We start from the raw sequence: 27,760 nt of genomic DNA, 5'->3' as shown, positions 1-27,760 counted from the left end.
AAAAATGTGGTATTTCTTTATTAGGTAACATCTGGAATACAGCAAATATTGTAGCTTTCACCATTATGATTAATGCACTTTTTCTATTTTAAAATACAATCCAAATAATCATCTGCAGCAAACTGCTTCAGTTGCCACAGTAGTTTTAATGAAATAAACAGACTACATCCCACATGGAAAGCCCAGTGTCTAGTATGTTGTCCATGCTGAGATTTTCTAACTAAGCTTCTATTTCTGCATGTTGCTAAAGAGCACTTGGCCCAGGGTAGGACAAAAAGTAAATAACTTTTAAATAAGGCCAGGTGCCTGAATGATTCAGCTATAGAGCTATGTACAAGAAAGAGTAAATAATGACCTCAACAAATGTCAAGATACAAATCTGATAACTATTAAAAGTAGTTGGTTAAATACAGGTAGCAAGATTTAAAACCTTATATTTAAAACAAAAACTTGTTAGCCTTCGGGAGATATCAGGATCTAAAGATTAACAATGCATTCCAAAATGAATGGGAATTTTCTAATCCTAATTAAGATGAAAGCTACATTATATTCCAAACACACATAGGTTTTAAAAAGTGAATTTGTTTCATTCATATAAAACAAGACACATTAAAGCAAATATTTTCTGCGAAGTTTCTCAGAATTTATCAGTTAGCTTCTCCTGGAAATTATTTGTGAAAGAAGCTGAGAAATATATAATTTGATATTTTCTTTAAAAAATAAAAGAAAAATGATCAAGATCTAGTAACAAGAGGCTTGTCAGCAGCGGCAAGGGTTTTAACTGCCAGTGTTCAACATTTCGCCCGGTGCCAACTCCAGATTCAACAACGGCTTATGCTGAGTATTTTTGCAATAGTACGTAAATATACGTATAGTACGTAAATAGTACGTAAATGTGCTTCATGGGTTTCAAACAAATTACATTAAAATCCACAACTAATCAGAAAATCCACAACAATGATTTTTCTTGCTGGCCCTTAGAGTTTACCCATTGTAGTTCAAAAACCATAAAATCACTCTGTACTTACAAAATACTTGAGAAAGAATCTTCAGATCAAGCAGTTTTCAATTCAAGTACTTCTTTGAAATTGTCAGTTTTTTAAAAAAAGAAAATATGAAAGTGCACTTGTTTTTCTCCACTGACTTCTTTCAATGTAGTTAATAGAACAAATTTGTGTCACTGGAAATCCTGCTCTTGAAATACTAGTTCCATAAAATAATACTGCTCGCTTCTGAACAATGTTCTGATGTCTCACTTTGTGATATATTCCAGTAACCCCTCATTAGCAGTACAAAAATTGATGTTACCAGTAGCAATGACAATATTATTTCTTGATTTTTTTCCATTTGTTATTGTTGTATCATTACTGCTATTAAAATTTAAACTTAAATTCAGTGGTTGAACATTTTTCAAAGAACATTCCATAACTGAAGTGAAATTAACTTGGTTCAAATAGTGATGGAGTTAGAAGATGCAAACTGTGAGACATAGGATGCAAGTACAGGATTGGTTGGAAGCACTTTAATGGGCAGATCCCAGCTGAATGTATCCACATCTATCTTCCCTGCCCCAGTCCAAGTAATTATTTCTGATTGGTTCTCAAGTACGGTAGGTGGTTCCACTGGGTCGCGAGCTGTGACAAACTCAAAATGCAAGCGCCACTTTAAGGATACTGAAATTAAAAAGTATGCATTAATCACTATATTAAAAAAAACATTGTTTACAATCTTAAAATCATTGTATAAAAAAACTTAAATATTAAGATTACTTGTTGTGGCGTATAGATTTGAATAATCCCCAGCAATTTGCATTTCAAGGCAGTGGGAACCAAATTTATTAGATCATCTAATCAGTGTATGAAGGGAGAAAATAGGCAATGTGAGCAAGTACTCTGATTAGGGCTTACTTGCAATGCTCCTGATGAACATTACCATTTGATTTATTTCCAGAACAGAAATGTGGACTTTTGAAAAAAATCTCACACAGTGCGAGTGTTGCTGGCTAGACAAGCATTTGTTGCCCACATAAGTGCCTTTGAGGTGGTAGTGGTAAGGTGCCTTCTTGAGTTGCAGTAGTCCCCATATAATTTAAGTGCACCCACAGTGCTGTTCTGGTTTCCATAAATACACAAGACAGGTTATCTCATGGCATTATCAGTCCAAATGAGTGCCACAACCACAAAAACAAAGAAATGCTTACCTACAGTGGTGATAAAGCTGGGTGTGGCACTGAGTGGAATAGGTAAACTGAAGTGAGTCTTAGCAGTATGCAAACATGACTCCTGGTGTCGAGCATGTGTGCTAAGGGAAACAGGCTGCCCTGGTTTTCTCTGGTATTCTTCCTGTACATGTTCTTCAGTTTGTAAAGATACTGAAAACTGCAAATAAGGACAGATGCAGAGTCAAATGACTGAGTCCAAAATAAATACAGATAACTTTATAAATTTTAATTTCCATAAATAGTAAATGTTCTACACTGAAACCTCATAACTGGCATCTCATGCTTTTGCACTGGTGGATTCTAAACCCTGTAGTCACATCTATCTGCAAGCTGTTACTATTTAATATTGAAAGGTAAAAGAAGGGATGAATAAAGTGTAAAAAAAAAGCATCATCCCGTAGAAGCATCATTAAAAATTACTGAAAGACATGTCTGTGCCTTGATTGCTCTCTTTGATCTGATAGTTTCAGTTTTTTCCCATGCAAAATAGTTCATCTGTGGAGGATGATAAATACATTTGGATTAACTTCTGTTCATATTCATAAGAAGCATCAGATTTATGCACTGATCCAGCAGTATCACTCCAATTAGAGAATTATAAAAAAATATCCTGAAGGTACAAATGTTTCATGAGGTACTGTGTCAGGGATATTGATAATCCATCAGTACCTTGCTCAAGTGACTGAACAATTGCTGACTAGGTTCAGTTATGGAGGCATAGGCGAGAGTGAGGACTGCAGATGCTGGAGATTAAGAGTCAAGATTAGAACGGTGCTGGAAATGCACAGCAGGTCAGGCAGCATCCGAATTACAAGAAAATCGATGTTTTGGGCAGGAGTCCTTCATCAGGAAAGTTACGGAGACATGTCAATGGATCTCAGTTTTGGCTAACATTATGGATAAATTGCAAAAAGAAACTTTGGACTGTATTGAAAAGCCATGTGGAATAGCCAATCCAAATCATTTTCTCTTCTCTCCACATTGTTTATCTTAGGGGTGCTAAAGCTCATTTTAATCATTAAATCTTGCACCAACTGTATCAGATAATTTAACTCATCTCAGGACTTAATTTGTTTTCCCTCAGTTTGCCAGCAACTAGCTCATATATATTATATATACATACACTTGAATTTGCATTAGCTGTTTTAATTTCACACTTAAAACAATATCAAAATACTTTTAAAACAATGGACCACAAATTTACAGTTGTTAAAATCCCAAGATTAGCAAGTATAAAATACACTGACCTGCAAACATGGAATATCTCCTTCAGAGAAATCAAATGTGCCCACTACATCTTCTCCAATTTTATAGATGGTTTTGAAGATGCAAAACTTCCCAACCTTCCCTCGCATATTAGTAATGTTATACAAATCTGAATAGAATACACAAAGCAATATTAATAAAAAATTTTATTTAAGTAGAAGCACAATATTACCATGGTAATAATAAATTTGAACTCTGAAGTTTGATCATTTAACAGGCAAAAAGCAAAGACTCATTACCTTCTTTTTTAAAATTCTTTAGAATGCAATAAATATTTAGAGTATTTTTAAAAATACCTATAATTTTAAAAATGTCTACCTATAATTTGATCAGTTAAAATTCTAACTCCACACACAGAGACAAACAGATAAAAAATATGAGTGTTATGGGCAGAGGAAAATTTTGGGTGGGCAGATCAAATGGTTCCTGTCAACAGGATGTGTTGGTTTTTGACTTGCTACTCCTCAAATCTTCCTTCTCCTTGCTTGCAGGAGGCACAGAGAGATAGGTTCACATTTATACAGATCTCAGACTTATTGGTTAAGATGCATAGCTTACAGTAACTGATGGGGAAAAGTAAATTGGCTTTCGTCACCATAAGGTGTTTCATTATGGCAGAATAAATTTTAGCTACTTCCTTTTCAGAGGTCCAATGGCTCACGCTAAATATTCACACCCAAAAACTGTTGAGCTACTTGGGAGCCAATCACATAGTTGTTGACAGGCAGAAGGCTTTTTCCATCAACAACAGGTCACCATTTCCCAAATCCACCAACTACTTGATGCTGGCCAAATCCCCATTCACACATGCCCCTTGGCTTTAGCTTGTCTGCAATTAGACTTTCCCCACTATTCTTCAACAAACAGCAGTATAAACAGCACTTATAGTAAGTGCAGTCATCCGTTCCACAATCCTGGTTTTTAAAAGATCCCTTTTCCCTTTACAACTATAATCAACTTAATCAAAGTTTCTCAAACAAATATAAATGCTGGAAATACTCAACGGTATCATCTGTGTAGAGAGCAGAGTTTATGTTTCAAATTGAGATTGTCTTTCTTAACAATGATTTATTGGTTATTACTGATTGTTCACTCGTTTCTCCATCAATCTAGCAAAATTACTTTTGTTGTTATATGGTGCAGTTGTTTACTGTGAGGGAGATATTGGCTACGGAAGAAAACAAAAAGATATGGTTAAAGTGCTAAAGCAGTTTAAGCGAGTAATCCTATGTTCTGGCATAATATGTTATTTCACTGAAGCAGGATCAGAATTACAAGCAAATTAAACATACTTGACTTCACCCTCACCAATAAGCCTTACCCGGTCTATGACAGTATTAGTAAAAATGGCCGTCAAAGTCCTGTCTTCACTATAAAGAATACCCTCGTGGCACCATGCTAAATGGGATAGATTTCCATCAGATCTAGCAACTCTAGTCTAGGCTTTCACGATGTGCTGTGGGTCATCAGCAGCAACCAAATTGTACCCCAACACAATCTGCAACCTCATGATTCGGGCTTGTCCATACTGATTAGGTGATGTGCTAAGAGACCAACACCAGTTCAAAGACGAGTGCAGAAGGTCACAGCAGGAGCAGCACCAAGCATTCATAAAAATGAGGTGTCAGCCTTGTGAAGCCACAGAACAGAACTCCTTACTTACCAAACAACAAAAGCAGCTAGTGATAGCTCGAGTCAAGGGATTCCACAATCAACATATCAGAACTAAGCTCTGAAGTTCTCCCACATCTAGTCATGAATGGTGTTAAACAATTAAACAATTCACTGCGGAAGGATGATAATCCTTCTGGGACTCTTTCAGATGTCTCTAGCATCACTTATCAGTCTTCAGCCAATTCGATTCACTCTACGTGATATCAAGAAATAGTTGGAGGCACTGGATACCGCAAAGGCTATGGACCTTCACAACATTTTGGCAATAGTACCAATGACTTGTGCTCCAGATCTTGTGCTCCTCAATAGCCAAGCTGTTCCAGTACAGTTACAACACTATCATCTAACCGACGATGTTGAAAATTGCACAGCATTAAAAAGCAGGACAAATCCAACCAGCCGATTACTGCCCCATTAGTGTCTTCTCGAGTATCACTAAAGTGATCAATAATGCTATCAAGCAGCACTGGCTTAGCAATAATGTTCAGCGACACTCAATTTACATTTTGCCAGGGTCACTTAGTTCCTGACCTCATTACAGACTTGGAGAAAAGAGGTAAATTCTAGGAGCACGATGAGAGTGACTTCTTGACATCAAAGCCACATTTGATAGTGTGAGGCTTCAAGCAGCCCTAATAAAACTGGAGTCAATGCAAACTGAGGGAATTTCTCCACTGGTTGGCGTCATCCCTGGTAAAAAGGAAGATGCTTGTGGTGGTTGAGGTCAGTTTCCTCAGCTCAAGGAATCTCTGCTGGAGTTCCTCACGGGAGTGCACTTTGTTTAACCACCTTCAGCTGCTTCAACAAATTATCTTTCCTCCAACATGGGGATTTAGATTAGATTAGATTCCCTACAGTGTGGAAACAGGCCCTTTGGCCCAACTAGTCCACACCGACCCTCCAACGAGTAACCCACCCAGACCCATTTCCCTCTGACTAATGCACATAGCACTATGGGCAATTTTGCTTGGCCAATTTACCTGACCTGCACACCTTTGGACTGTGGGATGAAACCAGAGCACCGGAGGAAATGCACACAGACATGGGGAGAATGTACGAACTCCACACAGACAGACAGTCGTCCAAGGCTGGAATTGACCAGGGACCCTGGTGCTGTGAGGCAGCAGTGTTAACTACTGAGCCACCGTGGGATGTTTGCTGACAACTGCAAAACATTTAGCACAATCTGGAATACTCAGATACAGAAGCAGCCCATGGCCAGACAAGGATAATATCCAGGCTTGGGCTGACAAGTGACATTCATGCCATACAACCACCAAGCAATGGCCATCTCCAACAAAAGAAAGTCTAACCATTATGCCTAGACATTCAACGGTAGCACCATCACCAAACCCTCACTAGCAACATCCTGAGGGATACTGCTGACCAAAGACTGAACAGAACTTGTCATAGATGTACTGTGGGTACAAGAGCAGGTCAGAGTCTAAGAATACTGCAGCATGTACCTCACCTCCTGACTCCTCAAAGCTTGCCCACCATCTACACGCACAGCTCAGCAGTATAACAGAATACTACCTGCTTGCCTGCAGAGTACAACTCCAACAACACTCAAGGAAGTTTATATCATTTATGACAAAACATCCCACTTGATTGGTATCACATGCACAAACATTCACTCCCTCCCCCGCTGACTCTCAGTAGCAAAAGTGTGCATCATCTACAAGATGCATTACAGGAGTTCACCAAAGTTCCTTCGACAATACCTTCCAAACCCACAAGCACTTTCAGCTAGAAGGACAAGGGCAACAGGATAATCCGAACACCACCCAACTGCAAGTTTCCCTCCAAATCACACACCATTCTAACCTAGAAATATATATAGTCATTCCTTCAGTGTCATTGGGTCAAATTCTAGAATTTCCTGCCTAATGGCATTGTGGTCTACCTACAGCAAATGAGCTGTAGCATTTCAAGAAGCCAGCTCACCACCAATTTTTCAAGAGCTACGAGGGATGGGTCAAAAATGCTGATCCAGCCAGTAATGCCCACTTCTTCTGAATAAATTTTTAAAAATCCTTTGATGCTGCATCCACATTGTGGAGTCACAAAATAATAGGGAAAGTATTGCTCAAGAAAGAATCCATTTAAAGTGGAATTGTTCAGGACAAAACTTTAATTTGAGAAGTTTAGCAGAACAAAATTACCTGAATAAGTTGCTTTCTTAACACAAAAATACCTATTATTTTAAACTATTGCAATCATCTTCTCCTTCCTTACCTTGGTGACACCATTCATCCCACTGGAGAGAAATTCAATAATTTCATTAATAGGTTGGAGAAGGTCAACATTTGAATGGTATTATACCCGGAAGAAACAGAAGCTCCAACGCCGATACTCACGCAGACTACGGCGAGATGTGCTGGTCATCAGCATTTCTGTTGCCAGGTCTACTAATCGAGTGTCTTTTTTAATGTTTTCATCTTCATCCAAAAATGGATTTGTGGGAGCAACAGCTTCATCTGGAGGAAACTGGTAATCTTCCAACCCTGATTCAGTAAAAATTACAATTCATTACAAAATAAATTCATGAATAGAAACTAGTTTTTTTCCAAATGCTCACATCCATATTGCTGCTAAATTTTCACTACCACTTCCTTGTGGAAACTGGACAGCACCAATCAAATCAGTCATCTGATTTGCACAATGTCAATAGGATTAAAAATCAGGGAACATCTAAAATGGTCCAATACCAGCCAATTTCTGCTCAATTTCGGAAATTAATACGGAGTTTTTTTTTAGAAATATAGCTTCTTTTAGATTGGTAGCTAGATTCTACAATTCTTCCATGCTTAAAATTACTAGATCCTAATGAAGCTTGAGTACACCAAATACTGGAACTCAATTTTCCTCGAAGTTCAATCTTCAGCACTGATTTCCACTTCAAGAAAAATTTTACTTCTTTGCTGTAAAGTTAATTTTTCTCTAATTTCCATTAACAAGCTAATATGTAAGCTCATAATTTCTTATCCAAAATGTACATTATCTATAAGTATGTTCAGATTATGGATGGTCATTTTTAATCGATCTAACTGGTTCAACATGTAACACCGTGACGAAAAAAAGAGTGGGGAAAATCTTGTGTCATCAGATGCCTATTCTTATAGAAGCTAGGACTAGATTCATCAACAATGCCATCGAGTAACTTAACACCAATTTAAAAGGAAAATAATTAAAAAGTCTCTTGTCCCAAATACAGCATTTTAACTTTCAATTACAGATATTACACTGACTGTGGAGTTAAACATCATTACATTTGCAGTTCCTAAAAGTTAAGCTACCGTTACCACAGACTTACCATAAACAACAAAAACACGAAAAGGAACCCGCAGGAGTTTGATTGCAGAATTGACCCTTTGACAGCCTACTGTCAATTTATAAACATACTTCACTGACTGACCACGGAATGAAGGTGGACCATCAAGTGGTACAGGTTCACAGTAAGAATCTGAAAGTTTCCAGCAAAATGAAATCATATATCAGTTCAGAAAAATCACATTGTAAAATGGAATATAAACACTGCTAATGTTAACTATTTCAAGCACTTCTATGAATTTTTGTATCTAAATTTTGATTAGCCAACAGAGTTTGGGAGAGGAAGTGGTAGTGTCACTGGACTAGCAATCCAGAACCTCAGGCTAATGTTCGGGTTCCAATCCTCACCATGGTAGATGGTGAAATCTGAATTTTAAAAAAAACTAGAATAAAAGTCTAGCCTAATGGTAATCACACAACCACGATCAACTGTCATAAAAACTAATCTGGTTCACTAATGCTTATACAGGAAAGAAAACTGCTGTTCTCCTCTGGTCTAGCGTCACTGACATTAGACCCACAGTTATGTAACTGACCATTAACAATTCTTTGAGGAATTAGAATTGAACAATAAATGCTGGTCTAGACCTTATCTCATGAAGGAATTATTAAAAATGACATATTATGTGAAATTCTTTTTAATCAGATGCTACAGACATCCATTTTAACTCTGATTTTGCAGTTGTGGAATTTGCTGTGCATTATGCTTTCACATGTCTGCTGTGTTTCTGTGGGCCTTTACACTGTGATTTGCAGTTGTCAAACAGCCAAAAGAAATATGATGCCCTCGCTCTAACAAGGAATCAATACCTACGTGAACAGTGGATATAACTACACTTCTGTTGAAGAGTCGTCGCTGGGCCATGCAGAATCTAAACCAGGATGCCTAAATTAGAATATTTAATTCAATTTAAAATGGATTTACAGAAACTAAAACAGAAGTAATGAAAAAATAGAATTGATTTGCAAGAGACTGAAAAAAAGTTTACTATTTTTAAAGAGATCTCCAGTAATTAATACTTAAGGAATGAGACTACACACCTGTAAGAGCAAGGCCCCGATCTTTAAAAATGGTCATCTCCAGCAATGGATTTGTTTGGGAGATGAGCAGATAACCAGGATGAGTTGAGGTGGTTTCTGGTTGATTAAAACATTAAAATATCCCTCCTGTTTTTACTCCATGACTGTCCATATCATACCCATGCCAACACATGCTATTTAATGTCCTTTATTCATCGTCACATTCCCTGCAATCTCCATGCCAACCAATGCTACTACAATCCTCTCTGGGCCGCTCATAGTCCTGTGCCAACCTATGCACTTAATCCACCCCATGACCCACAGTGTCAACTGCCCATGTACACAGCCTCCAAAGCCCTTAATATCCCCAATTTCAATTAAGCACAACTACCAATCCCCATTGTCCCTTGTAATTCCTATGTCACATTATACCACTTGCTAATGGCACCTTATAACAACAATTGTACAATCAGCACTTCATGGCCTCCAAGTAATATACGAACATAAAGGATATGCCTATACTTTAAACCTGTCCTGGCGATCAAATGTGTCAGTGCCTTGTATCCATTTTATCACCATAAACCTATCTGCCACTGTTAATCCGAAATCTCTACCTTAAACATATGCAAAGACTGAGCTTCCACAACCTTTTGTGGCAGAGACTTTAAAAGGTTCCCAAAATCTCTCCTCATCTCAGAACTAAATGACATCACCCCTTAGTTTAAAAAGGTGTCCCCCATTCTAGACTCCACAACCTAACCTAGATTGTATCTACCCTAATCTCCTTTTAAGTATTTTGTAAGTTTCAATTAAATCATTGTTCATTCTACAAAATTCTAGAGAATACATGCCCACTTTGCCCAATCTCTCATCATGGGACAGTTCTGCCACCCTGGGAACAAGTCTAGTGAATCTTCATTGTGCTTACTCTACGACAATAATATTTTTCATAAGATAAGGAGAACAGAACCTCACACAGTACTCCAGGTGTAGAATAAACAAGCTCCTAAATAATTGTAGCAGGATTTCACTACTTCTGAGCTCAAATTATCATGCAACAAAGGCTAACATTCCATTAGTCTGCTGTGTGTGCATGTTAGCCTTTGGTGATTTATCAACAGGGACACCCCTAAGGCTCTTTGCATACATATACTTTCCAACTTATTGTTTAAGAAATATGCTGCACATCTATTGTCCTACCAAATTGCATAACCTCACATTTATCACCTATATTTCAGCTGTCATGTTCTTAGTTATTCACTAAGTCTTCCTGAATCTTCTTGAAGCTTCATGTCATCTTCCTCACAACAAATATTCCCACTTGAATTCTACTCAGTTGGCTGAATGTAACTCTGTTTTTCTCTCTCCCCAGATGCCGTTAGACCTGCTGAGTTTCTCGAGCATTCTGTGTTTATTACACTTCCTACTTAGCTTTGCATCATCCACAAATTTGGAATTATTATCTTTGGTCTTGATCTTTGCAGTTTACACTAGCCGAAGTCAGAATGACCCATTTATTTCTATTCCATTTTCTGTCAATTAGCTAACAATCCATGCCAGTACATTACCTCCTATCCCATTGTTATGGACAACTAGGCCAGACCTCTCAAAACATTTCTTAGGCATGTAGCCCAGACCATAACTTTGCTATTTCTTTAGCTAGGTGTATAGTGGATATTCCCGGTGTAAATTAGTTGGGTCATCTGCTAGGTTTTAAACAAACAAGATTTATTTACAAAATTACAGGATGAAACACAAAGAACCGAAACCAGAATGCCGCCTAACTTATCATAGCCAAACCCGGCTTAATTATGCTGTTCTTTAAATATGTACAACAGTCCCAATTAACAAACCCCTTAAAAACAGAGTAAAAATAAAACAGAGGCTTACACGTCAAAGTTGGAAGGGCAGAAGAGGAAAGAGAAGTTCCAGTCTTGACTGTGACTGACTCCAGCAGCCTTTCCTCTCACACACAACTGCTAAACTGCCCCAAAATCCTCAGTTGCCAAGACTGGCCACTTCCCTTTCAATATACAAGCTATTTCTAAAACATGAAAGCCTTTGGCCTGAGGTGTCATCCCTTTAGGGGTAAACAACAAGGGCCCAAATAAACTATTCATCTCTGCATCAACTCAGCCGTTTCAGAGCCTGGATTGTTTTACAACCCCTCTGAAAAAAAATCAAGGGCATAGTAACCTTGTAACAGAACCAGAATTGTGACACCTCCCCCTTAAAAAAAATTAACCATCAATATCCAACGATGGCCTCATTTTTAAAACCCCTGAAAAAATTTAGTTAGTACCCTGAAGCCCACATTTACATTATACTGACTATACACATGCAAACATGTAAAACTATATTCAGATTCAGACTATGGTACTCCCACCACTGAATGGGAGTATGTCATTTGAGTCTTGAAAATTCATCGGCAATCACATTTTCTCGTCCTGCCACATGCACAATTGTCAAATTGAATGGCTGCAATAACAAGTTCCACCTAAGCAGTCTGGCATTTTTGTCCTTGGATTTCTCCACAAATTTCAATGGGTTATGATCAGCATTTACAATTGCCTCAGATGCGTTGCCGGTAATATAAACACTGAAATATTGTAGTGTCAACACCAAGCTCAAAGTCTCTTTCTCAACTGTCGAACATTTCTGATGAACATTCAACTTCCTGGGGAAATACCAGATAGGTCTTTCTATCTTCTTGTCATCTTCCTGCAGGGGCGCAGCACTGACACCCACATCGCTGTCATTGATAGCCACCTCGAAAGTGAGTTACAGTGACTGGAGCTTTGTGTAATCAGCTGTGGCTAATACCAGGGCAGTGGTTAACACAGTCTTCAGGCTGTCAAACGCCTTATGACAGTCTGCTGTCCATTGAAACTTCTTGCCTTTCTTTAGTGAGGCAGTGAGTGGAGCTGCCACACTGCTAAAATTCAGCATAAACTTTCGATAAAATCCACTCAATCCCAAGAACTCAATGCAGCTCTTTTTGTTGAGGGTGTGGGAAATTCCCCAATTACTTTCAGTTTTGCATCCTGTGGGGCCACCTGTCCACGTTGAATAACACAGCACAGAAAGGTGACTTGAGCTTTAGCAAATTCACATTTACCATCAAGCTTGCCTTCTGTAGTCAATCAAACAAGTCCGATAGATATTTTAAATGTTCCTTCCATGAGTGATTAAAAATCACCAGGTCATCAATGTACACAAAACAGTTGGGTAATCTGGCAATGACCTTATTAGTTAGTCTCTTAAATGTGACTGAAGCATTTTTCATACCAAATGGCAAGACATTAAACTGATACAGACCATTTGGCGTTATGAAAGCTGAAATTACCTTTGCTTTTTCTGACAGAAGTACCTGCCAGTAGCCTCTGATTAAGTCCAACTTAGAAATGCAAGTTGCTTGTTCCACCTTTTCAAGTCTTCCAATGCATCAGTCTTTGTAACTGCATTGACTATGCGATGGTCCACACATAACCATTGGGTACCATCTTTGGCAGCATTACTATGGGTGAACTCCAGTCACGGTAACTCACTTCGATTATACCATCTTGGAGCATGCAATCTATCTCCTGCCGAACCTGTGTTAATTTTAGAGGGTTATGCCGACAAGGATGTCACTTAATTAGAACAGCATCTCCTATACCTATACCATGCACAATTCAGTTAGTACTTCTTGGTTTATTTCTGCATATCGCCCCATGTGATAGTAATAACTCTTTCAGATCATTTTGATTTCTCTCAGAAAGGCAACCCAATAATCTATCCCAATTTTTGACAATTTAATTTGAGGAATGAACAATTCAGATTCCTCTGAATGTGGTTCTTCCTTCTGTGCTGTAATCATTAACATCATCTCTTCTTGCTTTCCTTCCCTGTCAAAATATCTTTTGAGCATATTCACATGATACACTCTTGAGATTTTTTCCTACCTGGAGTCCTTATCAAGTAGTTCACCTCATTCAATTTCCTTTTGATTTAATAAGGTCCACTAAACCTTGCTTTTGAAGGTTCACCTATTACTGGAAGTAACACTAATCCCTTACCCTCAATAGCAAAACTGCGAATTTTTGATTTCTTATCCACTTCCTGTTTTATTACATGCTGCGATACTTTTAAATGCTGTTGAGCCAACCAATTCTCCAGCTCTATTTAATAGTTCTCTAAAATTTGACACACAGTCCAAATGTTTGGTCTCTGATTTCTGACTTACTCATTTCTCCTTAATCAATTTTAATGGTCCTCTCACTTCATGCCCAAAAACTAATTCAAATGGACTGAATTTGGTGTCTCTGATCGCAAAAAGCACAAACGGAACTCCCTTATCCCAATCATCTGGATAATGCTGACCATAAGCCCTCAACATGGTCGTTAGTGTTTGATGCCATGTTTCCAGCACTCCCTGCAATTCTGGATGATACTTCAGCTTCCTTATCTGTGCCCTTTGATCTCTCCTGCTTCAGCTTGTGACTCTGTGACCTCCTAATACACAATCAGGGAAGATTCCCGGAATAACATCCTGCATTGCTTCAGTTGCCTGCTTCTCCATTGACTATTCAACTGGAGTAGGCAGCCTGCCTACTGGTTAATCAGCTATATCATCCGCATGGACAATTATATTCCTGGAGCGGAGATTTGTTCAGTACTCCTACCACAAATTCTCCAATCTTTTCTGGACACTTTAGCCTCACTTTACATAATTGAATACTTTTTGTCTCACCATGCATTCCTGCTACCAGTACCTTTTCTGGCAATAGTCCTTCAGGAGTACATAGCTCCTCATCCCTCAGCATCACAGATTGAGAGGATCCTGTGTCCCTTAACCTCTTCACTTCCTGTAACCTCTTCACTTGCTACTCCTGGCCTACGTGAATAAAGTTTACCTTTGCAGGTACATTTAAGCAGATCTGGCACTTCCTCCTTAATCAACCTCTGATCAGCTTGTACACTCTGATGCAGCTTTCTGTTATCCTGCTTTCCCATGTCTGGCTTTCCTGTGCTTTTCCTAGCCCAACAACACTGATTTCATGGGGCCTACTTTATTGCAGTGAAAACATCGGAGCTTTTTAACTTCTTTGTCCCCCTCAAAGATTTCCTTTTTACCCTGTGGTAAGTTCTCTTTATGATCTTCACTGAGATCTACCACACTCTTTCTATGTGAGGATTTCTTTTCCCCAACTTCTATCCCTCGTGGATTGAAATTGATTCTGGAGGTCAAGCCGTGGTTTATGGACCAACTCATAATTATCATCCACTTCAGCTGCTAACCATGCCATTTTAATTCTCTGCTTTTCCATACTAAACTTGCTTTCAGCCTGCATCTCCAACATTTTATGCTGACTTCCATTTTTAAGTGTCAATGTCTGAAGTTCAAACTGTCTCTATTTTTCTTTCTCTTCTGCTTTTAATTGTAACTCAAATGGTTTCATTTCTGCTGCCCTTTCCTTCTCTGTCAACTCTAACTCAAGCTGCTTCATTTGCAAATGAATTCTTGCCATCTCTACAGATCCTGATGGTGTTTCCAGCAAATTTAAATGCTGAGCCACTGCTGAAATCATCACATTTTTTCTCACATTAGGAGGCAAACTCAACCTCAACTCGTCTATTAATTCCCATAGCTTGGTCTTATTCACTTTTTGTAAAACCCTCAAAGTCACAAATTCCATCTCCAGAAACTCCCTGGTGACTGAAAGAGCCATTGCTATTTGAGCTAATGTTTAAACCAACCAGATCAACACATCGAAATAAAAGACACTAACACCCACCACTTGCTGATTAAATCCCACAAAGAGCCTCCAATATGATATGGACTAGGCCGGACCCCTCAAAACATTTTTTTAAGCAGGTAGCCCAGACCGTAACTTTGCTATTTCTTTAGCTAGGTGTATAGCAGATATTCCCGGTGTAAATTAGTTGGGTCATCTGCCAGGTTTTAAACAAACAAGATTTATTTACAAAATTACGGAATGAAACACAAAGAACCGAAAACAGAATACCGCCTAACTTATCCTACCCAAACCCGGCTTAATTATACTGTTCCGAAAAATACATGCAACAGTCCCAATAAACAAAACCCTTAAAAACAGAGTAAAAGTGAAACAGAGGCTTACAGGTCAAAGTTAGAAGGGCCGAAGGAAAGAGAGAAGTTCCAGTCTCAACTGTGACTGATTCCAGCAGCCTTTCTTCACACACACAACTGCTAAGCTGCCCAAAAAGCCTCAGCTGCCAGGACTAGCCACTCCCCTTTCAGTTTACAAGCTACTTCTAAAACATGAAAGCCTTTGGCCTGAGGTGTCATCAGTTTGAACTTCAGAAGAATGAGGGGGGAGGTTATAGAAACAAAGTTATGAAGGGAATCGATACAATAGAAGTAGATATGATGTTTCCACTAGTAGGTGAAACTAGGTCAAGAGGGCATGACCTCAAGATTAGAGGAATCTGGTTTAGAACTGAACTAAGCAGGAACATTTTTTACCCAAAGGGTTGTTAATCTATGGAATTCCTTGCCCAGGGAAGTAATTGACGCTACTTCAGTAATCACTTTTAAAGCTAAAAGTTTCTTTTCTGAAAAATAAAGGAATTAAGGGATATGGTGAAAAAGGATAAGTGGAGCTGAGTCCAGTGAAAAGACTAGTCATGATCTTATTGACTGTCAGAGCAGGTTCAAAGGGCCGGTCGGCCTACTCCTGCTCAGAGTTCTTATGTTTAGGGATAAAATAACAAGAGCAGAGTAAATTTTTTTTTAACAGAACCTGCATCGTGACACCATGCATTTATTGTTTTTTTCCTCACCAGCCTCCTGTGGGGCACAATTTGAAGGCATTCTCAAATTCCAAGAAAATTATGTCCATCTGCACTCCTTTTTGAATTGTTAGTATCACTTTCAAAAACCCCTCAAGCTTGTCAGAGGATTTCCCATTTGCAAGTCCATGCTGACTAGGTACAGCAGAAAAATCATTATCGACCTATTTATCCCTTCTTTATAACAGGTTCCAACATTTTTCCTATTACCAATATAAGGCTAAAAGGTCTGTAGTTCCCTATTTTCTCTCTCACTCCCTTCTTAAATAGTGGAATGATATCTATATGTTTCAATCTGCAGGAACAATTCCAGAACCTGTAGAATTTTGGAATAAAATCACCAATGCATCGGCTGTATTGATATCTACCACCTTCAATACCCTCAAACCACCGATTCTAGGCATTTATCAACTTTCAGCCCTGTTAATATTTCCAGCATAGTCTTCTTACTGACGTTAATTTCCTGCAACTCCTCACTCTTCTTAGCCATTTGGCTCGCTGGTTTTGGGAGATTTTCGGTATCTTTCGCAGCAAAAACAGACACAAAGTAATTATTTAGCTTCTCTGCCATTCCTCTATTTCCCATCATAAATTCTCCTGACTCTACCTGTAGTGGACTCATTTGTTTTAACCAAAAGTTTTTTTTTTACATACAGTAAAAACAGTATTTGCAGTCCATTTTTGTTTTTTACTAGAATATATTCATATTATATTGTCTCCTTATCAGTTTCTTAGCCTCCTTTGTTGTATTCTATAAAGTTCCCAATCCTCAGAATTACTGCTATTTCTGACAACTTTATAGGCCTTTTAACCTAATACAATCCTGAACTCAGCTTTATTTCCATGTCTTCCAGGTAAAGTAAACTCAGTACCAATACATCTTCCCGATTCCTCACTCTTTGGCTTCTCCATACTCACTCAGTGTTTATCACAAGTACATCCCAGGAGGTATGCTGGCAGAAAATAAAGTTATCTGTCTAATGATCACAACTCCGCTGAAAACAATACATTGAAATTTTGTCAACTAGTTAACCCCTTATGCAAACAAACTGTTCAAAGGATTGGATACTTTTGTAAAATGGTAATTATTTATTTAAGAGCTTATCTAGATCATATTACCAATATACAAGCACTTACAGGACTTTGATTCACCAGGATCAAGTTGCAAGTCACAGAAGAGTATCTTGGGTGGAGTAGCTAGAATACATTTCCCTCGCTCACCTGAAAACAAATGAATAGTTGGAATAATTGTGCCAAATATTTAAATTGATTACTAAAACAGAAGAAAGCAAATTCTTTGCTGACGAGACTACAATTCTTTAAAATGTGGCACTGAAAAAGCACAGCTGATCAGACAGCTTCCAGGGAGCAGCAGAGTTGACATTTTGTGCATAAGCTCTTCTCTAGGAATGTGGGCGGGCCCCAAGGGGTCTGAGAGGAGGGGGTGGGGCTTGTGAGGGAAGGTAGCGAGGAATGCAATAGGTAGATGAAGGTAGGAGATGATGGTAATAGGTGTGAGTGGAGGGTGGAGCGGATAGGTGGGAAGGAAGATGGACAAGTAGGACAGCTCAAGAGGGTGGTGCTGAGTTGGATCTGTGATCTGAGGTGAATGAGGAAACTGGAGAAATCAACATTGATTCCATGCGGCTGGAGAGTCCTAAGACGGAAGATGAGGTGTTCTTCCTCCAGTGTCGGAGGCTGGGGAAGAAATCATAGATAACAGGAGCTCAGAAAGGAATAACTTTTAAGGAGAGAATAGGCTAGAAACTACCAGTAGATACAGTAAAGTTCATAGTAGGGAGAATCTTAGAAATAGGAGAAAGTGAGGACTGCAGATGCTGGAGATTAGAGCTGATTTAGCTGTGGTAGCGAGTCTGTTTTTCAGCCACGTCCTCAAACAGACTCGCTACCATAGCCAAATCAGCTCTGATCTCCAGCATCTGCAGTCCTCACTTTCTCCTAGTTGATTTTAACCTACAGCAAATCCTCTTACAAGGATGCCTTCCTTGAAGAAGCTCTCTTCCTCCCTCTACAAGGATCTCAGTGAGTCCCTCTCTCACTGCACCCCCCAGGTCAGCTCCTCTGCCCTGAAGCTCTTCAGCCACATCCTCAATCAGAATCTTAGAAATAGCTTTGCATGGGGAAAAGGGAGTGATATGACAGAAGCAGCTCAATCTTAGTCTGAGGAATTTGGTCAGCATGGGCTATTTGGATCGAAGGGTCTGTTTCCATGTTGTATGATGCCATGACTCTAATGGTGAGCTCTTCAACATAAACTTTCAAATATGGAAAATTGCAAGATGGTAAACATGTCATAATACATTGCCACATTTTAAAATATTTGAAATCTGAAAAACAGAAAAAACTTAGATTTTCTTGTATCAAGAACAAAAGGAAGCTCAGAAAAATAATCCTACCTCTGTTTGGAACAAACACTGTTTCATTCTCTGCCTGCACATCATGCTTTGTATCTTCAGAGGGAGGCAATGCAACACGACTTTCACTGGTATGAAACTGGCAATGTATCTGAGCACTTGCCCATGCCAACATCTCACTGATAAAGAAAAGAAAAAAAACCTGAGGCTCAAGTTGTAAAATACTTTAGGGGGCTCTAGTTGACAAGTTGTAAAGTTCAATTAAACTTTAAGGATAATCAGAAGAATCAAAAGGCACTGACTGCTTAGAAAATAATGCTTTAGCACTACTTTGGTATATTTTACAAACTGCTTTCCAAATCCTGGTCAGTTTAATATTAGTTCAGCAGGCAAATAGTTATAAGTTTCCAAAATTAGCTCTAATACTTCTGAGTTTGAAGAATAGAGAGCTAATATTACGTTTCATAACCTAGGGATCAAGGTCATACCATTCCTGAAACCTTGAAAAAAAAGACATGAATCACGAGCAAGAATCACTGAACTTTGTACATGATTCAATTCCAATATAAATCAGACTTTCCTTTGTCTAGGCTGAGTATATTATAGATCTTATACAGATTTCACAATTAGTATTAGGTACTCCTGTGTTTAAGTATAACACGATTTCTAAGTGATACTGTAATAGCCAATAAATACACTCAACTGATGAGAGGAAATCTATCTAAGAAATGCTGTGTGATTTCTGCTTTATGTTACAAACAGCAGCAGGTATTCCAAGCTGCATCTTTGAGACAATAATGATAAGAATGTATCACAGCAACTTCACAATTAGAGGCTAACCAAAAGAAAGTTACATGTTCAATTAGTTCCAACAATGGGTAGTTAGGTAACACAGGCTCATGCCCAATGGAAATTATGTTGACAAAAATTATAAACTCAAATGATCCCCACCAACTTCTCTACATTTTCAGAAGGTATATGGTAGAGCGGGATCGGTCTTTTAGAGCATAAAGCATACATCATTACAGCGCATTACAGGCCCTTCGGCCCTCTTTGATTAAATTTTTAAAATATAAAATCATAAGTATTAAGTTAGCCTGGAGCAGTGTCCTTTTAGAGCAACAAGACTTTGCTATTTTCTGGGTCTGTAGATTGTGAAGGAGCAAAGCTGGCCTTTAGTAGAGTGATGTGCTCTTCCTGTCAGATGTGGGAGTTTAGGGAGAGTTTCCATGTTACTGATGATTATGTCTGCAGGAAGTGTCTTTGGTTGCGAATCCTATCATTTCACATGGATCAGGTGGAGCGGTATTAGAGACAATAAGGAATTTACAGGAGCAAGGGGTGTGATGGATGGCAGTTATAGGAAGGGAGAAAAGCCACAGATACGGTCATGTAGCTGGGTTAACTCCAGGAAAGGTAGGAGGGGTAAGCCAATAGTGCCGGAGTCTCCTGTGGCTATCCACATCTCAAGCAAGTATGCTGTTTTTGAAAAGGTAGAGTGTGATGGACTCTCAGGGGAATGTAGCACAAACAGTTCCTAGCACCGAGAATGGCTCTAATGTAATGAAGGGTACATCGGCTTCTAAACAATCAATTATGTTAGGGGACTGTCTAGTCAGAGACACAGACAGACGTTTCAGTGGCCAGCAGCAAAAAAATCAGATTGGTGTGTTGCCTCACTGATGCCAGGATCAAGGATATCTTGGAGAGGGTGCAGAATACTCTCAAAGGAGAGGGGAACTGCAAATGTTCGTTGTAAACATTGGAACTCACGATACAGGAAGGGAAAAGGATGGGATTCTTTGGGTAGAATATAGAAAGTTAGGCAGGAATTTAAAAAGGAGGTGCCCGAGGGTAGTAATACCTGAATTACTCCCAGTGCTATGAGCTAGTGAGGGTAGGAATAAAGAGGATAGAGCAGATAATGCATGGTTGAGGAGCTAGTGCAGGGGGAGGAGGGTTCACATTTTTGGACATCTCTTCTGGGGTAGAAGTGACTTGATTGGAAAGTTAAATCTGCTGGGCTTAAATGCCTATGTAACTGGATCTGGGACTGACCTCAGTCAGTCCTAATTTGGAACAGCATCTCCAACACCATCACGCTGAGCACAGGGGTTCCCCAGCGCTGTGTGCTCAGTCCACTCTGTTCATCCTGCTGGCACAAAACTGAGCAGCCATGCACGGGCTGAATCACATCATCAAGTTTGCTGATGATACGACTGTAGTGGGTCTCATCAGCAGGAATGACTAGTCAGCATACAGAGGAGGTGCAGCAGCTAACGGACTGGTACAGAGCCAACAACCTGTCTCTGAACATGGACAAGACAAAACAGATGGTTGTTGACTTCAGGATAGCACGGAGCGAATACTCTCCACTACACATCGATGGCTCCCCCGTGGAGAGAATGAAGAGCACCAAATTTCTTGGCATACACCTGGCAGAGAATATCACCTGGACCCTCAACACTAACTCTATAGCCAAAAAAGCCCAGCAGCTTCTCTAACTTTCTGCTCAGGCTAAGGAAAGCCCACCTCCCATGCCCCCATCCTTACCACATTCTACAGAGAGCTCACAGAGTACACTGAGTTGCTGCATCACTGCCTGGTTCAGGAATTGCACCATCTCGGATCACAAGACCCTACAATGGATAGTGAGGACAGCGGAGATCATCGGGGTCTCTCTTCCCTCCATTAAAGACATTTACTCCACACGCTGCATCCAAAAGGCTAAAAGCACTGTGGAAGACCCCACATACCCCTCACTCAAACTCTTCTCCTTCCTGTCATTTGGCAGAGGATACAGGAGCATTTGGTTTCTCACGGCCAGACTGTGCAACAGTTTCTTCTCCAAACCATCAGACTCCTTAACACAGTATAATTGGACTCCTTCCCATCTGAAATTTTTTTGTATTGCTGCTAGAAAAATGTCTATTATTCATCAATCTTCTGTTAAACTGTAACTTAAGCATTTTGCACTTCTTCTGCACTTTATGCTGTATACGATTGTGTAGCTTGTGCTGTCACGTAGCACCCTCGGTACCTCAGGAACACTGTCTCGTAAAAACTGTATCAGTTGCATATGGTAGAAATGACAAATAAAAGCTACTCTATTCTACAAGGAGGATGGATTGCACCTGAATTGGAAGGGGACTAGTATACTGGTAGGGAGACTTTAAACTAGTAAGGTGGGAGAGTAGGACCCAGGAAAATAGTGAGGAAAGAGATCAACCTGAGACTGGTACAGTTGGGTAAAGGAGTCAAACAGTCAGGACAGGCAGGAACAAAGCAGAGGATAAGGTAGGACTGATAGATTAAACCGCATTTATTTCAATGCAAGAGGCCTAACAGGGAAGGCAGAGGAACTCAGGACATGGTTAGGAACATGGGATTGGAATATTTTAGCAATTACAGAAATGTGGCTCAGGAATGGACAGGACTGGCAGCGTAATGTTCCAGAATACATATGCTACAGGAAGGATAGAAAGAGGGGTGAGAGAGGAGGGCAAGTAGCATCTCTGATAGGGCTGTACTTGGGGAGGATATTCTTGGGAATACATCCATGGAAATTACTTGGGTGGAATTAAGAAATAGAAAAGGGATGATCACCTTATTGGGATTGTATTGGGGTCAGATTTTCACAGGTGTTAAAACACGGGGTAAGACCCTCTGCTAATTTTTAAACCCGACACAGAAGCTCACCTTGCGCCATAATCTGTTAAATTTTGACAGGCAAAGAACTATCCCCAGAGGTCACTATTTAAAGTAAAAATTAACAATTTTATTCTTTAAGTCCAAAAGAGAACATTAAACAACTATTTACAACTCCTTTTTCTGAAACCTATCTTTTACTTCCCACTCTACAATACTGGTTTGATAAATTCCCTCAAATTTACGGCAAAAATCAATTTCAAACCCAGGTATAACCTTCGGATGTTGAACTTTCTCTGTAAATTTCCCCTAGATCGACGTTGGTGTCCTGCTGCACAAATTTCTTGTAGACAGTTATCTTTCAGAGAACTGTTCTGGTAGCAGTCTGTTTGTTGGTGCCTTGGCAGTTCTCCTCCTAACTGTTCAAAATATCAGGCTTTATACCCAAAAACATCAGATCATCTCATTGGTTTGATGTCATCAAAACAGTAAATTCAAATTCAATTGGATTTTGGTATCTTATGGCATAATTTAAACTGATTGGCCAAATTCCAATTTGTTGTGTACCATGGCAACTCAGTTGCACTATCGGTTTCACAGTCAAATGTTACATTTTAAATCCTTATAGCACACTCTGTGGCTCTTTAAGGCCATGCCAGCTGCCAGTCTCTCTTAAAGGTACAGTACACACCTATAACTTCGTAACACAGGTAACGGGACGGCTGGAAAATGGGGAGCCTTCAAAAATGAGATAATGAGAGTCCAGACATAGTATCTTCCTGTTAGGGTGAAAGGCAAGGCTGGTAGACGGAGGGGATGCTGGATGACTCGAGAAATTGAGGTTTTGCTTAAGAAGTAGCAGTTAGCTTATGTCAGGTATAGACAGCAGAAATCGAGTCAATCCTTAGAAAAGCATAAAGGAGTATGAGGGAAATTGGGAGGGCAAAAAGGGGACATGAAATAGCTTTGGAAAATAGGGTTAAGGAGAATCCAAAGGATTTTTACAAATACATTAAGGACAAAAAGGTAACTAGGGAGAGAATAGGGCCCCTCAAAGATCAGCAAGACAGCCTGTGTGTGGAACCACAAGAGATGGGGGAGATACTAAACGAGTATTTCGCATTAGTGTTTACGGTGCAGAAGGACATGGAAGATATAGATGGTGACATCTTGAAAAATGTCCATATTACAGAGGAGGTGGTGCTGGATGTCTTAAAGTGCATAAAAATCCTCAGGACCTGTTCCGGTGTACCGTAGAACTCTATGGGAAGCTAGGGAAATGATTGCTGGGCTCCTTGCTGAAATATTTATATCATCGTTAGTCACAGGTGTGGTGCTGGAAGTTGGCTAATGTTGTACCACTATTTAAGAAAGGAGGTAAGGAAAAGCCATGGAATTATAGACCAGTGAGCCTGACATCAGTGGTAGGCAAGTTGTTGGGGGAATCCTGAGGTACAGGATTTACATGCATTTGGAAAGACAGGACTAATTAGGGATAGTCAATATGGCTTTGTGCATGGGAAATCATGTCTCACAAACTTGATAGAGTTTTTCTGAAGAAGTAACAAAGAAGATTGATGAGGGCAGAGCAGTGGATGTGATCTATATAGACTTCAGAAAGGCGTTCGACAAGGTTCCGAATGGGTGACCGGTTAGCAAGGTTAGATCTCATGGAATACAGGGAGAATTAGCCATTTGGAAACAGAACTCGCTTGAAGGTAGAAGACAAAGGATGGTGGCGTAGGGTTGCTTTTCAGACTGGAGACCTGTGACCAGTGGTATGCCACAAGGATCAATGCTGGGTCCATTGCTTTTGTTCATTTATGTAAGTGATTTTGATGTGAATACAGGAGCTATAATTAGTAAATTTGCAAACGACACCAAAATTGGAGGTATACTGGACAGCAAAGAAGGTTATCTCAGACTACAACAGATGTTGACCAGATGGGCCAATGGGCTGAGGAGTGACAGATGGCATTTAATTTAGATAAATGTGAGTGCTGCATTTTGGAAAGGCAAATTACAGCAGGACTCATACACTTAATGGTATGGTCCTGGGGATTGTTGCAGAAAAAGAGACGTTGGAGTGCATGTGCATAGCTTCTTGAAAATGAAGTTACAGATATATAGGATAGTGAAGGAAGAGTTTGGTATGCTTTCCTTTAACGGGCAGAGCATTGAGTATAGAAGTTGTGAGGTCATGTTGCTGCTGTACAGAACATTGGTTAGGTCTCTTTTTGGAATATTGTGTGCAATTGTGGTCTCCCTCCTATCGGAGGGATGTTATGAAACTTGAAAGGGATCATAAGAGATTTACAAGGATGTTACCAGGGTTGGAGGATTTTAGCTGCAGGAAGAGGCTGAATAGATTGGGGCTGTTTTCCCTGGAGCATTGGAGGCTGAGGGGTGATCTTATAGAGGTTTATAAAAGAGGTTTATAAAATCATGACGGGCATGGATAGGGTAAATAGACAAGGTTTTTTGCCCTGGGCTGGGGGTGTCCAGAACTAGAGGGCATAGTTTTAGGGTTAGGGGAAAAATTAAAAGGGACCTATGAGACAACATTTTCATGTCGAGGGTGGTGCATGTATGGAATGAGCTGCCAGAGGAAGTGGTGGAAGCTGGTATCATTACAACACTTAAAAGGCATCTGGATGGGTATATGAATAGGAAGGTGATAAACAGTGAGGAGAGTAGTAGCAGGCACCAGATGAACATAGAATGATGGGCAACATGGACAGGCATAAGGCAGATATAATTTAAAATGCAGACACGTTTTAGAAGAGACAAATATAGATACAGAATTCTGGAGCAGGAACCGTCAGGTCCTTGAGCAGGTTGACATAAGAATTGAAGAAGTATTGGAGTGTTTTTAAAAGTGCTCAAATCCCCGGATCTGGATGTTGTGGCAAATGAAGGAGGAAATTTGGAGGTTCTGACCCAAACTTTTAATCCCTCACTGGCCACAGGGGAGGTGCCAGAGCACTAGAGGAGAACTAATATGGTTCCACTTTTCAAGAAGGCAATTGGGATAAAACAGGGAATTATAGACCAGTGAATCTCATAACAGTGGTAGGGAAACTATTGGAGAAAATTCTGAAGGTGAGAATTAATCTTAACTTGATCATGGATAACCAGTGACAATCAGAGATAATGCCTAACAAAGTTGATTGAATTTTTCAGAAGATGTGACCAAGGGTGTAGAAAAGAGTAATGTAGCTTATGTAAATTTCAGCAAAACCTCTCAATGTCCCACATAAAAGACAGATAAAGCGCATGGTATCCAGGGTAACATGGACTGATTGATCCTAAATTGGCTTAGTGATAGTAGATGGAGATTGGTGAGAGAAGACAGACACAACTTAGTGTTGGCATAATTTTTGGGTCACCTCCAGCAAGGGGAAAAGTTGAGAAGGAGATTGTTCAAGCTAATCACACCGTGTAGAACCGAACCTATGCTGTTGACATCACTCTGCATCACAAACCAGCCATCCAGACAACGGAGCTTACCAAACCCAAATAAAAGATTATTTTCTGCATGCATGGTGTTTCACAATTCAGTTTATCTTCATAAAACATTGGTCTGTTTATTTTCTCTCTAGTTATGTCTTACACATAAATACTTTATAGATCAATCTGGCACCACGTACAAATCAGTAACCTTGACCAGTGGCTTCATCAGCTGACAAGAAAACATGACAAACTTGTCGTTAAACTTTTTTTCAAAATTATTTCATAAGACAATGGACATTTGTTACTCATCCCTAACTGATCCTTGAGAACCTGCCTTTTTGAAGGATGCATTCCATCTCATATGGGAATGTCAATATAGTTCTCAAGTCAGAATGGTATGTGGTTCGCAGGGGAACTTGCAGGTGATGATGCTACCATGCATTTGCTGCCCTTCTCCTTCCAAGTAGCACAGGTTATAGGTTTGGAAAACACTATTGAGCCTTATGAGATCATGCAGTGCATGGTGTGTATCATATATACAGCTACCAGAAAGCATTGGGGATTGAGGAAATGAATGCTTAAGCAGGTGGATGGGTGCCAGTAAAGTGGCTGTTTTCTCCTGAAATGATTATTTGCCAGGAAACTTTGCTAGGGGCTGCTTCAATCAAATAATGCCTTTATGTCAACAGCAGTGACTCCCCGCTCCCTCATGTTCAGCTCTTTTGACCATATTAGAACCAAGACTGTAATAAAGTCAGGAGCCAAGTGGCCCTGGAGAAACACAAACCGTGTCAGTTACTGTTGTTCAAGTGCCAATTGACATCAGTGTGGACTCTTTCCATTACTTTGATGATTGAGAGGAGGTTAATGAGGCAGCAATTAGCTAGGTTTGATTTACTTTACCTTTTTGTGGCTAACTAATCATTTTTTTCCACATGTAGGATAGATGGCAGCATTGTAGCTGTACTGGAACAGTTTGGCTTGGGATACAGCTAGTTCTGGAAGACATGCCTTCAGCAGTATTGACAAAATGGTGATACGGTCCATAGACTTCAGCTATTTCCCAATATTATGAAGAGCGAAAGAAATTGGCTGAAAACTGGCTTTTGGGGTGCCGGGAACCTCAGGAGACACGAACACGTTAAAACTTGTCAAGGCATTTCAAGGAATATGGAGCAAGGTTTGAAATTGAGCCATGCAAAGTGATCAGGCAAATGCCTGGATAAAAGAAAAGATTTTAAGCGTTGGGGACCAAACGAAATCAGAAACAAAATCAGAAACTGCTGCAAAGACTCGGTAAGTCTTGCTACATCTGTGGAGAGAGAGCAGTTAACGTTTTGGGTTCAAGTACCCTTCTTCAGAACAATATGTTAACTCTGACCTCTCTCTGCATGAGTTGCCAGACTTGCTGAATTTTTCCTTTAAAGTAAGGTTTCAAGGTACGTGTTTAAGGAGATAGAGGCAGAAACATTTAGGGAGGAAATTCTAGTGATGCTTACAACATTACTATCGACTGGTACACGGTGATATTACCACGGTGACCAACAGCCCGGGCCACCTGGTTACCAGGGTGACCAACAGCCCGGGCCACCTGGTTACCAGGGTGACCAACAGCCCGGGCCACCTGGTTACCAGGGTGACGGGCTGGTTGCCTGGTGACGGCCAGGTGGAGGTAATGGCGCTCGCGCTGATCTTTACCTGCTGGCCGAGGTGGAGCGGGCGGTCATGGGATTGGTGAAAGTTATAACGCACTCCATTACTTCGCCGGTCAGAAACACCGGGCCCCGCAGGAGTTTTGCCACCACCTCAATCATCTTGAGATCTTCGCAATTAATTCTTTAAAATTAATTTCCGCAGCACAATCCATTTAACCTCCATCAAAATAAATCATACTGTGTAAACATCCGCTGGAGAAGCGACAACGGAAAGTCATTGACGTTGCACACGCGCATTGGCT

The 27,760-nt window shown here is 39.9% G+C and overlaps 1 protein-coding gene across 1 annotated transcript; it reads right to left on the bottom strand.

Moving 5' to 3' along the window:
* On the bottom strand, positions 1-27,760 carry rgp1 (GP1 homolog, RAB6A GEF complex partner 1). The gene is made up of 8 exons (XM_072572201.1): positions 27,502-27,760; positions 18,745-18,881; positions 17,465-17,548; positions 8,478-8,627; positions 7,522-7,668; positions 3,469-3,596; positions 2,201-2,378; positions 1-1,673 (listed from the first exon to the last, which is right to left on the bottom strand). Exons 1-8 carry the CDS (start codon positions 27,615-27,617, stop codon positions 1,450-1,452), a joined length of 1,164 nt encoding a protein of 387 aa, XP_072428302.1. The 5' UTR covers positions 27,618-27,760; the 3' UTR covers positions 1-1,449.

The sequence above is a fragment of the Chiloscyllium punctatum genome, chromosome 1, assembly GCF_047496795.1.
Source record: "Chiloscyllium punctatum isolate Juve2018m chromosome 1, sChiPun1.3, whole genome shotgun sequence".
Lineage (NCBI taxonomy): Eukaryota > Metazoa > Chordata > Chondrichthyes > Orectolobiformes > Hemiscylliidae > Chiloscyllium > Chiloscyllium punctatum.
This window is presented reverse-complemented; position numbering and strand designations above follow the sequence as displayed.